General features: G+C 40.7%; 2 protein-coding genes across 2 annotated transcripts in view; both read right to left on the bottom strand.

Moving 5' to 3' along the window:
- The window catches only part of RPL14 (ribosomal protein L14), a 77,468-nt gene that overhangs the window by 21,749 nt on the left and 42,118 nt on the right, over positions 1-13,601 (bottom strand). The gene's annotated exons all lie outside the window — the stretch shown is intronic.
- The window catches only part of ENTPD3 (ectonucleoside triphosphate diphosphohydrolase 3), a 40,575-nt gene continuing 38,867 nt past the window's right edge, over positions 11,894-13,601 (bottom strand). The window contains exon 11 of the mRNA XM_054482427.2: positions 11,894-13,239. Within this exon, the coding sequence (XP_054338402.1) occupies positions 13,003-13,239 (237 nt within the window). The 3' untranslated portion in view covers positions 11,894-13,002. The remainder of the gene's footprint in view (positions 13,240-13,601) is intronic.

Here is a 13,601-nt window from a genome sequence, read left to right on the forward strand (position 1 = left end):
TTTATAAGGGGTATTCTTTTTCTTTTTAATGTTCTGAACTTTTATAGCATTGTACATTGGTGTAAAGTAATTTTTATTTATTGGGCTGGGCCCTTTCAATCATGTCCATATCCTTCTGTTCAGGGTAAAATTTTCCATGTATTTCATGGGTGATTCTTCTTTTTGAAACTTGTGTTATTCAGATGGGGGTTTTGGTGGGCTAGTCTTAGAATTTTGTCTTCTTAATCTTTTTCCCATTTCTTTATGTTTTTTCTTTCCTTTCTGAGGCTTTGCCTCAATGCTGTCTTTCAGCCCTTCTAGCGAGTTCTTAATGTCTGCTATCATGTTTTAAATTTCCAAGAACTGTTTCTTTGTTCTGAATATCTAATCTTTCCTTTTAAAAAATTGTTTGTGAGCTAGATGTGGTGGGGTGTGCCTGTAGTTGCAGCTACTTGGGAGGCTGAAGTGGGAGGCTTGGGCCCAGGTTTTCAAGGCCAGCATGAGCAACATAGCAAGACCCTGTCTTAAAAAAAAAGAAAAAGAAAAAGAAAAAAATTTTTTCTATTTCATTGATGCAGTGTCGCTTATTTTTCTTATAATATTAATGAATTTCCTTTTTTGTTTAAAATATTTTTTTCCTTGCATAGTTTCTGTTTCTTCTAATTCATTTTTTTCTTTTAGTTTGTTAGGGTCTTTATCCATATAATCTAGCTAATGGGTTTTGGCAGGCTAATGAATATATAAATTTGGAGTCAAGGGGAGAGGTTGGAGAATAAAAATTTTATCCAACTCAGAGAGCTGTTATAAAAATTAAGTGATGTAATGCATATAATTTGCTTAGCACAGGTCTGGAATATAGTAAGCATTCAACTGTTAGATGTTATTTTTTATTTTATTATTTAATGGCTGCATCATACTCTTTCAGCATATAGATGAACATAATTCACCTAGCCATTCCTCTACTGCTATTGAAGATCGGGCTTACTTTTTCACTTTTTACTATTATATAAATAGGGATTAGTATTTTTCTGAAAGCAGCTTTAATCACATATTTTTAAACTTTCATTATGTAATATATATTTTTTTGAGACAGGATTTTGATCTGTTACCCAGGCTGGAGCACAGTGGCATGATCATAGCTTACTGCAGCCTTGACTTCCCAGGCTCAATCTATCCTCCCTCCCCAGCCTTCTGATTAAGCTGGGACTACAGGCACATGACCCACACCCAGCTAATTAATTTTTTTTTTTTTTTTTTTTTTTTTTTGTAGAGGTAGGGTTTCTTTATGTTGCCTAGGCTGGTCTCAAACTCCTGAGCTCAAGCAATTCTCCTGTCTTGGCCTTCCGAAGTACTGGTATTACAGGTGTGAGCTACCGTGCCCAGACTCATTATGGAATTTTCAATCATGTACAAAAGTAAAGAAAATGGTATAATAAACTCCCGCATACCCATTATTTAGTTTCAACAATAGCCATTTTTGGTCAAGTATCCAAAGATGTTCATGTTTAATGGGCAATCTTGTTTTATCTATAGTATATGGATTCTATACCAGTGCTGTCCAATAAAAATATAATGTAAACTACAAAGGAAAACCATGTTTGTAATTTAAAACCTAACTTAATGTAACCTATAATGTTCTAGTAGCTACATTTGAAAAATATTAAAGAAAGAAGTGAAATTTATTTATTTATTTATTTATTTATTTATTTATTTATTTATTTAAGACAGGGTCTTACTCTATTGCCCAGGCTGGAGTGTAGTGGTGCAATCATAGTTTGTTGAAGCATCAAATTCCTGGATTCAACCGATCTTCCAGCCTCAGCCTCATGAGTAGCTAGGACTATAGGCATGTGCCAACAGGCCTGCTAATTTTTAAAGTTTTTGTACAGACAGAGTCTCCCTGTGTTGCCGAAGCTGGTCTGGAACTCCTGGGCTTCAGTGATGCTCCCATCTCACCTCAGCCTCCCAAAGTGCTGAGATTACAAGTGTGAGCCATTGTGCCTGTTCTGTGAAATTAATTTTAATAAAACATGTTATTTTACTCAATATATCCAAAATATTGTTTTAATATATAACCAGTTTCCAAGTTATTAATGACATATTTTAATTTTTTTGGTACTAAGTCTTCAAAATCTAGTGTGTACTTTACATTCATTGCATATCTCAACTGGACTAGCTCAATAGCCATATGTGCCTAGTGGCTCCCCTATGAGAAAATGTGAATATGCTCACCAAACAGGATTAATGTGAAGCAGATCCCAGACATTATATCAGTGTATCCATAAATATTTCAATATGTATCTGTAATGACAATGTCCATATTTTTTAAAAAGGTTTCCTTAGAATTAATTTTTAGAAATACGGTTGTTGGGTTGAAGAATGTGCACTTTTAAAATCTTGCAGCATATTATAGCTACTTTTTCGGAACATTAGATTAATTTACACTCCTTTCCAGAGTGTGTGATGGAGCCCATGTCACCCTCATAGAGTGTTTTTGGATCCCTGACCATGGTTCTGAAATCTACAGAAAGGCAGTAAGACTTCCTCTCTGTTGTGAGAGGTCAATTTTTGTTTTGTTTTATTTTAATGGCTTAAAACAACTTTTATTCTCTTACAGTTCTGAAGGTCAGAAGTCTGAATTCAGTTTTACTGGGCTAAAGTCAACGTTTTGGCTTTTAGAGGTTCCTTTTGGAGACTCTGAGGGGATAATTTGTTTCCTTATTTTCTCAGCTTCTCATGGCCACCTATGTTCCTTAACTTACCCCTTCTTCCATCTTTCAAGTGCATCATCCCAATCTTTACTTGTATTCATCACACTGCCTTTTCATCTGTGAGAAATCAAGTTCTAGTGATGATTCAGAGGTGACTTTTAAGCAGATAAGAGCAAAGGGACACAAGCAGGAACCTGCCAGTGGTGTGCACATGTAGTCCCAGCTACTTGGGAGGCTGAGAAGGAAGGATTGCATGAGCCCAGGGGTTCAAGTCCAGCCTCACCAACATAGACCCCCATCTCTAAAATAAATGAATAAATAAATAAAATAAAATAAAATAAAATAAAAACATGGGCTTCTTGGAACTCTACTTTTATTTAGAAGAAGAAAGCAGATGACAGAAGATAGAGGGAGGTAACAATAACAAGAGAGACAGACTTCTGGGTAAAAATGGCTGATAGAACACAAACATCTAAGTGCATATCTTCCTGAGGCCTGACTAGAACAACAGTGGGGGCTGTCCTTAAATACTTGCCTTGTTTTCTTTCTTTTCTTTTCTTTTCTTTCCTTTCTTTCTTTTTTTTTTTTGAGATGGAGTCACCCTCTGTTGCCCAGGCTCGAATGCAGTGGCACAATCTCGGCTCACTGCAACCTCCGCCTCCTGGATTCAAGCAATTCTCCTGCCTCAGCCTTCCGAGAAGCTGGGATTATAGGCATCTGCCATCATGCCCAGCTAATTATTGTATTTTTAGTAGAGATGGAATTTCACCATGTTGGTCAGGCTGGTCTCGAACTGCTGACCTCAGGTGATCTACCCGCCTTGGCCTCCCAAAGTGCTGGGATTACAGGCATGAGTGAGCCACCACTCCTGGCACCTCGTTTGTTTTCTATTTAAGGTGAGGGGATAAAAAGCTGATTGGAAGTTTTGAGTTATTGATTCAAGCTTCACTGTAGGATAATCTGACTAGCAAACTCCAAATGCCAGCACATTTGTGTCCTTTCTCCTGGACTGCTTGGATTCCTCATGAAAGAAGAATCTTCCAAAGTCCTGACTAGAGGGTAGAGTTAACCGAGAACCTGGGAGTTGATGGGGTTAGAGGCTTGGAGTCTAAACACTGAATATGCCTTGGTTTCCTTAATCTTGTTGTTTTGGTATGACACCTCCACCCGTAACTGTGCCTTGTGCCTTCCAGTTCCTATGCTTGAGTTGGGAAGAGGCAGTCACTCATCAGCAAAGAGTAGAAGGTATCTGGGAACCACTATTCTTTTTTTTTTTCTTTTCGAGAAGGAGTCTTGCTCTGTTGCCCAGGCTGGAGTGCAGTGGTGCAATCTCGGTTCACTGCAACCTCTGCCTCCTGGCTTCAAGCGATTCTCCTGCCTCAGCTGCCTCAGCCTCCTTAGTATCTGGGATAACAGGTGCTCCACCACACCTGGCTAATTTTTGTATTTTTAGTAGAGACAGGGTTTCACCATGTTGGCCAGGCTGGTCTTGAACTCCTGACCTCGTGATCCACCCGCCTCAGCCTCCCAAAGTGCTGGGATTACAGGCGTGAGCCACTGCATCCGGCCAGAATCACTATTCTTAAACAGCTTTAATTATCTTTATTTTGTGCTTGCTAACCCAGCTTGTAGCTGTACTTGATGCCACAGATTCCTGAGCTTTTTGAGAACACTACTATTTAAATTGGTTGATTTTTTATTTTCTCATTGTTTTAGGATTGTGCTTTCTTGGGTCTGCTAAGTCAGTTACCCCTGGTCCACCATGCCAAAATGTTTTTGTTGTTTTCTTCTTTTCTCTCCATGCTTATGGATATGTGCTGGTATAAACAATTTTTGTTTTTTTAAGAAAATAGTCTGGATCTTAACCTTCCTCTTACTAAACTCACTCTCCCTGCTGTGTTCACATGCCATTTAATAGCAACTCTATCCTGCCAGTCACTCAGGCAAAAATATTGGAATAACTTTTAACCCCTCTTTTTCTCTCTCACTCCACGTACATTCATCAGCAAACACTGTGGGCTCTACTTTCACATATATCCGGGGTCTGACCATTGCTCACAGCCTCTACTGCTACCACCCTGGTCCAAGCTATCAACATTTCTCATCTGGATTATTAAAATCACCCACCAACTGGTTTTCCTGTTTCTGCTCTTGTCTCCTTTGTTTTTTATCACTGTAACTAGAAACAGAAGCCAGATACCCCTCCTTTGTTCAGAACTCTAAATGGGGCCCCCTTGCACCATCTACTCCCTCTTAACTCCCTTACCCTATCTCCTCCATCTTCCATTCATTTATTCTGCTCCAATCACAATGGCCTTTGTATTTGTGGTCTCTTTTGCTTAGAATGCTCTTCCTCCAGATATTCAAATGGCCGACTCCTTCACATTCTCCAAGTGTTCGTTCAGACGTCACCTTATCTGAAAAGACTTTTCTGACCTAATGGTGTCCCCATCTCATGCTCCTGGCACTTTCCTTTCCCCTCACTCTTCTTTATATTTCTCCAGATCACTTATAATCCCCTGTACAGTGTGTATTTAGTTGGTTAGTGTCTGTCTCCCCCACTAGACTGTTGGCTCCCTGAAGGCAAGAACTTTGTCTACATTGTTAATTGGTGGAGTTACGCCACCTACACAGAGGATGAATTCAATCAATATTAGTTGAATGAACAAATGAACAAGCAGTTGAATTGAATGGCTGTATTAAAGGAAACAGGCATAGAAAACTTAAGATTTTTAGACAAAGATCACGCAACAATGAACAGCAGAACTAGGATGTGTGAACCAGGTTTTTGTGATGTGAAAGCCTGAGTTCTTAATCATTTTTTTTGATATTTGGGAATAATTTTTAATCAGATCTGAAAATGCTAATGGTGTAATGCTGTGAACAAATGAAATATAAAATTGTAATTCCAGCATGATCTTAACTATGTACAAATATGTAGAGAAAAAGATTCAGAAAGAAAAATATCAAATATACAGCAGTGAGATTCTGAGTGTTTATATATATATATATATATATATATATATATATTTTTTTTTTTTTTTTTTTTTTTTTTGAGACAGTTTCATTCTTGTTGCCCAGGCTGGAGTGCAATGGCATGATCTCAGCTCACCGCAACCTCCACCTTCCGGGTTCAAGCAGTTCTCCTGCCTCAGCCTCCCAAGTAGCTGGGATTACAGGCATGCACCACGATGCCCAGCTAATTTTGTAATTTTAGTAGAGACAGGGTTTCTCCAGGTTGGTCAGGCTGGTCTCGAACTCCTGACCTCAGGTGATCTGCCCACCTCAGCCTCCCAAAGTGCTGGGATTATAGGCGTGAGCCTCCACGCCCGGCCTCAAAATATATATTTTAACTTTTATTTAGAAAATTGTAAACATACACAAAGCAGACAGAATACTGTAATAAACTTCTGTGTCTCATCACCCCAACCTCAAGGACCATCAAAGTATGGGCCAGTTCTACCCCTACATTCTCCCTCCCCTGTAATTTTGAATCAATTCACAGATGTGATGGTCAATTTTATGTGTCAACTTGGCTAGACTATGGCACCCAGTTATTTGTTAATCTAGGTGTAGCTGTGAAAGTATTTTGTGGATGTGATTACTGCCCATAATTAGTAGATTTTTAAGAGGACTTATCCTAGATAATCTGGGTGAGCCTGATTAAATCAGTTGAAAATCCATAAGAGCAGAACTGGGACTTCTCTGAGAAGGAAGAAATTCCATCTGTGGACTGTAGCTTTAGTTCATGCCTGAGGGTTCCAGCCTGCTCTTCCTGACGGCCTGCCCTATGGATTTAGGACTTGCCTAGCTAGCCCCATAGTCTCACAAGCCAATTCCTTGCAATAGATCTCTTCATACTGGCTCTATTTCTCTGGTTGAACTTTGACTGATACGCCAGACATATCATTTCATCTGGAAGCAGTTCAGCAAGTATCTAAACCAGGGGTCCCCAACCCTCAGCCAGGCAGTAGACCAGTACTGGTCCGTGGCCTGTTTAGGAACCGGGCCGCACAGCAGGTGTTGAGCAGCAGGCACACCAGCATTACCACCTGAGCTCTGCCTCCTGTCAGATCAGCAACAACGCGAACCCTATTGTGAACTGTGTGTGTGAGGGATCTAGGTTTGCTCCTTATGAGAATCTAATGCCTGATGATCTGAGGTGGAATAGTTTCATCCTGAAACCATCTGTGCCTCCCCACCCAGCCCCCCACTGTCCGTGGAAACATTGTCTCCCATGAAACTGGTTTCTGGTGCCAAAAAGGTAGAGGACCATTGATCTAAACAGCAAGGGTTCTTGAAAAAAAAATCCAAGATACCATTATTTCATTAGTTATTTACTTATTTTGAGACAGAGTCTTGCTCTTCTGCTCAGGCTGGAGTGCAGTGGCATGATCTTGGCTCACTACAACTTCCACCACCCAGGTTCAAGTGGTTCTCTTGCCTCAGCCTCCCGAGCAGCTGGGATTACAGGTATGCACCACCACACCCGGCTAATTTTTGTATTTTTTGGTAGAGACGGGGTTTCACCAAGTTGGCCAGGCTGGTCTCGAACTCCTGACCTCAGGTAATCCATCCGCCTCAGCTTTTCAAAGCACTGGGATAACAGGCATGAGCCATGGCGCCAGGCCGGTTCCATTATTTTACCTAAACAAAAATTAACAGGAATTCCTTGATAATGTTCAATGTTCAGATTTCCAATTATCTCCTTATTTTATACTATTAAAAATATTTTTGAACTAATGATTTTTTTTTTCTAATACCTTTAGAGAGGTTTAAAAAAAGGGTGGGAGGCTCACCCTGGGAAGAATTTTTTCCATAGCTCCAACAGAGGGCATTCAAGTCTCATGTTTCGAGAGAAAAAACAGTTGTCTCATTTCTATTACACCCTTAGTCATTTAGCTCAGGGCTTGTCGCACAGTAGACTTTTGGTGAAAGTATGATGAGTGAATAAGTAAATGGGTGAAAGAGATATGTTTTAAAACTTGTATTTATTGGCTACATCCATGCCAGGCACTGGCTAAGTGCTGTATTTTCTCTTAACTATCCCATGAGGTAGGTATTATGCCTGTTTTATATATGGAGGAAGTTAAGACTCAAGGAGACTGAAAGACATGATGAAAACCATAGAGGTAATAAGGAGAAAATTCTTGAGTTAACCCAGATCTGTGACTTTATATTGTAGTATAGGACATACCGATGATGTATAAATGGTTGAAAAAGGGAACACCTGTAACCACTACCTAGTTGTAGAATAACACTGTCACCCCAGAAGCCCTGTTGTTATGAACTGAATATTTGTGATCCCCCAAATTTATATGTTGAAGCCCTAACCCCCAGTGTAGGATTTGGAGATGGAGCCTTTGGGAGGGGAGATAACTAGGGTTAGATAAGGTTATGAAGGAGTGGCCCTCATGGTGGGATTAATGCCCTTGTCAGAAAAGATCCCAGAGTGCTCTCTCTTTCTCTCTCGCTCTCTCTCCCTGAGAGCTCAGAGGAAAGGCCGTGTGGACACAGCATAAAGGCCACCATCTGCAAGCCAGGAATTGAGCTCTCACCAGGAATTAGTTAGCTGATGCCTTTATGTTGGAATTCCCAGGCTCCAAAACTGTGAGAAGATTAATTTCTGTTGTTTAAGCCACTCAATTTATAGTATTTTATTATGGCAGTTCAAGCAGCCTAAGACATCCATTTATCCTTTTGCAGATACAGCCTCCATCTCCTCCCAAATTTCAGAGTAATAATTTCCTTGCTTTTCTTTAGCGTTTAACCTTCTGTGTTTAGTTTTGCCTGTTTTTAAATTTTGTATTAGGCCAGACGCGATGGCTCACGCCTGTAATCCCAGCACTTTGGGAGGCCAAGGCGGAGGGATCACGAGGTCAGGAGTTCGAGACCAGCCTGGCCAACATGGTGAAACCCTGTCTCTACTAAAAATACAAAAATTAGCTGGACGTGGTGGCAGATGCCTGTAATCCCAGGAGGCTGAGGCAGGAGAATCGCTTGAACCCAGGAGGTGGAGGTTGCAGTGAGCCAAGATTGAGCCACTGCACTCCAGCCTGGGCGACAGAGCGAGACTCCATCTCAAAACAAAAACAAAACAAAACAAAAAAAACAAACAAAAAAACCTTTTTATTATGTAGTTCTTTTGTTTTCATTGATGTACAGTATTTTCTAGTATGGCTATATCGCTATTTATTTATTCCTTTATTCCGTAGGATAGGCATCTTGCTTGCTGCTTAAAACATTCTTAGGCATGTATCCTGGTATATCTAAGAGTATATATCGCTAAGGTATATACTTTGGACTGGAATTTCTTCAACTTTATTAGACAATACCTCCATTTTCCAGAGTGGTTGCATTAATTTACATTCCTACAGCGGTATAGGAGAGTTCCAGTTCCACATCCTCACTAATTTTGGTATTGTCAGACTTCTAAGTTTTGCCAAACGAATGAGCATATTGTACTATTTCTCTGTAGTTTTAATTTGCATTATCCCAATAATGAGATTGAGCATCTTTTCATATGTTTATTAGATACTTAGTTGTCTCCTTTTGAAAAGTGTCTTTTCAAGACTATTGCCTGTTTAGAAAAATTGAATCATCTTCCTTTTTCTTATTTATTTGTAAGTGTTCTTCATGTAATTTGGAAAGTAGTCCTTTATCAGTTATATATGTTGTAAATACCTTCTTCCACTCTGTGGCTTGTCTTTTCACTCTTTTAATGATGTTTTTTGAGAAACAGAAGTTTTACATTTTAATGTATTAAATACTTTCTTATGGTTAATGCTTTTTGTGTAGTGTTTAAGAAACCCTTCCCTTACCCAGTATCCTAAAAATGTTCTACATTTTCTTCTAAACCTTTATAGGTTTTTCACACTTAGGTCTTTAAGCTACCTGGAAACAATTCTTGCAAGTGGAGTGAGGAAAGGGTCAAATTCATTTTTTCTCCATTAAGATATCCAATTGTCCTGCATTTTCCCACTGCTCTGATGTGACACCTCTGTTATAAATCAGGTGTCTGTATGTGAATGGGTATGTTAGACTACGGAAATATAAAGCCAAATTCCTAACTACTATATGATGCTGCCTTTCTGGGTAAAAGGCAAAGTTATGCAATGGGTTTTGGACTCAACCAGGCCCAAAGCTCAAGCCCCGATCCCTATTCCCCAAATCACTCAGTGACTGAGTAATGCTGGCACGTACTTTTACCTCTGAACCCATGCTTTTTTTACATAGCTGTGATTAGGAATAGACACTATTTGTGCTACTCATCACTTTTATCTTCACATATTTCAGATCAAAAGACTTGCTTTGGTTGGAGCTTTGGGGTTTGGGGTTCCATAGTTGTATTAGTTTACTGTGACTGTGTAACAAATTGCCACAAATTTAGTGGCTTTAAACATCATCTTTTTGTTACTTTATAGTTTTGTAGGTCAGAAGTCAGAGTGGGCTCAACTGGGTTCTCCACTTAGGGTCTCAGTAGGGTGAAATCAAGATATGATCTGACCTGGACTCTTATCTGAAAGCTCTGGGGGAAAATATGCTTCCAAGTTCATTCAGGTTGTTGGCAGAATCCAGCTCCTTGCAGCTGTAGGGCTGAGGTTCCTGGTTTTTTGCTGATGCCAGCCAGGGACTGCTGTTAGTTTCTAGAGGCTGCACTTAGGGCCTTTGCACACGGCGCCCTCCATTCTCAAGCCGGCAACTGCATGTGGAATTCTTCTCATGCTTTGAATCTCTGACTTCCTCTTCTGGAGAAAATGCTCTGCCTTTAAAGAGCTCATGTGGTGAGGTTAGGCCTACCTGGATAAGCTCTCCATTTGAAGGTCAACTGATTTGTAATTACATCTGCAAAGTCCTTTTGCCATGTGACAATGTAACCACATAATTGGAGTAACACCAGAGGGCGAAGGAGAATTCTGTTCACCACAGTAACAGTGCTAGATATGCCACTTGAACTGCAGATTTCACAATGGTCTATCTATAAAAATTCTTGTGTGTGTGTGTGAGAGAGAGAGAGAGAGAGAGAGAGAGAGAGAGAGTTTTGCTCTGTTACCCAGGCTGGAGTGCAGTGGCATGATCTCAGCTCACTGCAACCTCCACCTCCCAGGCTCAAGCAGTCCTCTTACCTCAACCTCCCAAGTAGCTGGGACTCCCAGTGTGCCCACAACTTCTGGCTAATTTTTGTATTTTTTGGAGAGAAGAGGTTTCACCACGTTTCCCAGGCTGCTCTCGAACTTCTGGACTCAAGCAATCCCGCCTGCCTCAGCTACTCCCAAAAGGCTGAGATTACAGGTGTGAGCTACTGCACCCAGTCAAAAATTCTTCGGTGTGTGTCAGAAAACCTGAAGTACCTCAGCTTATTCTAACTTCCCAAATGAGTTAGAAATGTTCACTAGGACTTGCCTTCATGGAGCTTTGGCTCTCTTTCTTGCACATACAGATTTTTTTTCTTGCAAGCTCTTGGTGATTTGTATGCTGTTTTTTTCCCTGCTATCTCTATAATTTATTGCCCATTTCTTAGTCATTCATGGAAACAACCTCAACCAACAAATATGAATAAATACTGTGTTCGTAGCATATGTCCAAATCCAAAATCACACCTAAAAGGTATCAGCCATAATAGGTGTTTTTAGATGTCTGTTGAATAAATGAGGAGTGATGTACAATAGGCTTTGCCCTCAAGTAGCCTACTCTGTCTTTTAGAAATAAGCTGTACACATATGCCAAGATAAATAACAATATGAGGACTTACATGGCTGGTTTTGAAAAAGTGGTCCAGGAGATAGAGCATAGTATGTGTGTGCAAGGAAAGCTTTGTGGAAGACTTATATGAAGGAACTGGACCTTGAGACACATACATGATTTGGATGGGTGGGAGGATGATCTATAATATAGTAGAGAGGATGGTGGGAGCAAAGGTACAGTTTGGGATAGGAGTAGCCGTTCTGGATGAGAACCAAGATTTGAGTGTCAGGTTGTGGCCTCACAGAGGCTTAGAATTTCAAATAAGGTACAGAAATGCTTGACTCAATAATCTCAAGCAGTCAAAGGTTTATCGAAGTAAAAGCACTTTGAACTCTCTGGAATAAAGGTGATATTAATGAATGGGTTTCTTAATTCGCTAGGGAAAAAAAATTTCTCTCATAAATATCACCTAGGGTCCTTAGGAGAAAGAGTACCATATGCAAGTTAACACACACCCATTGCAAGTCAAAATAAAATAACAGTTCTTTATTCCATATTCAGCTAAGAAACAGCAATATGAAATAATGCTGATTTTTAGTTTGTAGCCATTGGATTTGCTGGAGTTCTTTCGCATTCGACTTTGGAGATAAATATTCCTGCAGCTTCCTTTTCTTTCCCCAAAGTCAAGACCTATGACTACTATGCAGAGAGGTCTATGATCTAGGAAAGTAATTCGTTAATAAATCATAGAGTAGGATGTTCTATGACAACATCAAGTATACTTGTGGGAATGGTGACAAAAATATATACACCATGATAACAATGGAAAGTCAGCACTTTGCTAAGCAAAAGCCTAGCAAAGGCAGTAAAATCTGGAATGCAATAATCTTGCTAGGGATCAATGCGTTTTTATGGGAGGGCATAGCGATACAATGGTGAGATGAGGATGATGAGAAACACACAGGTTGCAATCTAGTGACCAGAGCCCTAAGTGGGAATTCCACTTGGAGAATGGTCTATAGTTTTCTGGGAGACCTTTTTTATGTCTCTGTGCTTCGGGATCCACCTGTATGACAGAAGCCTGGCTGTGGCCGCTGCCCTGAAGGAAGTAAGTCTTCTCCCCCAGATACTATATTCCACTGATCTGAGGGTGTTCACTGCCTAAGAGATTGCTACAAGAAAGTCTTAGTTAAAGACCGATGGGAAAAAACTATAAAATGAGATTCTGATTGGCAAAATGCTTAATAGGTATCTTGCCACGAAGAATACTGAGGGAGGGAAATGGAAACTGAGCCCTGAGGTCAGTTCTTCAACATTAAACTGATACCTTCTCAACTTACTCTTCCTCTGGGGGACTTAAGAGCCTGACCTTGGTGGCCTGTCTCTTCTCTGTTCCCCAGTAGATCAGCACGTGGGTAGTGAGGTCTCTGAAGAACAATATGCACAGAATAGCCAAGGGACGCCTCAAGAGGTGCTGTGGCAGAAATCAGTATTTGAGAGGCACATGACCTAGGTGTTTGATTTTAGTTAGTTGTATTTCCTGAAGGCAGCCACTTCACCTGCATTGCCTGGTGCCACCCAGGCTGACTCTAAGCAGCCATTGGACTCCAGGAGCTGCTTTGAAGGCTCAGTCAGAATCCACTGCATGGTCAAAGGCATGCTCGGAGTGCCTCTTTTTTCTGGATGCTGAACACAGGTATGCAAGAAATGCCAGACACAGCAAGGCTGCTGCTGTGAAGAAAGCGAGGGTGCCCACAAAGACAGGTGGTTCTATGGGCAGACGGATCAGAGGGCTTTCAGCTGGGATCTGGTTGGTCAGGCTGAGCATGTAGCCAAGAGACCAGGCTATGCTGCTATTCCCCACCTGTGGAGTAGAGGAGATGGCTCAGTTCTCAGGGCAAGGCTCAAGGCTGCAATTACATACCGGAGGCATACCGCTATCAACCTCACAAAGCTCCCATGGGAAATTGTGGCCCAAAGAGGTGAAAGGACTTGCCCAAGTTAAGACACCACACTGTAGCCACAAAGGCTTGGGGAATCTCACCTCCAGTGCTGCAGAAGAAATAGTCAAAAGAACAAATCCTCACAATCTTGTCACAGCCAAGAGTGAAGAAGGCACAGTTAATAACAGTGAAAGTGTTCCTGTTGTCCAGGAGCACAGGAGTGTTTGTGGCTAGAGAAAAAGGCTAATGAGTGGTTTACTGATCCCAGGACCAGTTTCTAAGA

Source organism: Pongo pygmaeus, chromosome 2 (genome assembly GCF_028885625.2).
Source record: "Pongo pygmaeus isolate AG05252 chromosome 2, NHGRI_mPonPyg2-v2.0_pri, whole genome shotgun sequence".
NCBI classification, from domain to species: Eukaryota; Metazoa; Chordata; class Mammalia; order Primates; family Hominidae; genus Pongo; species Pongo pygmaeus.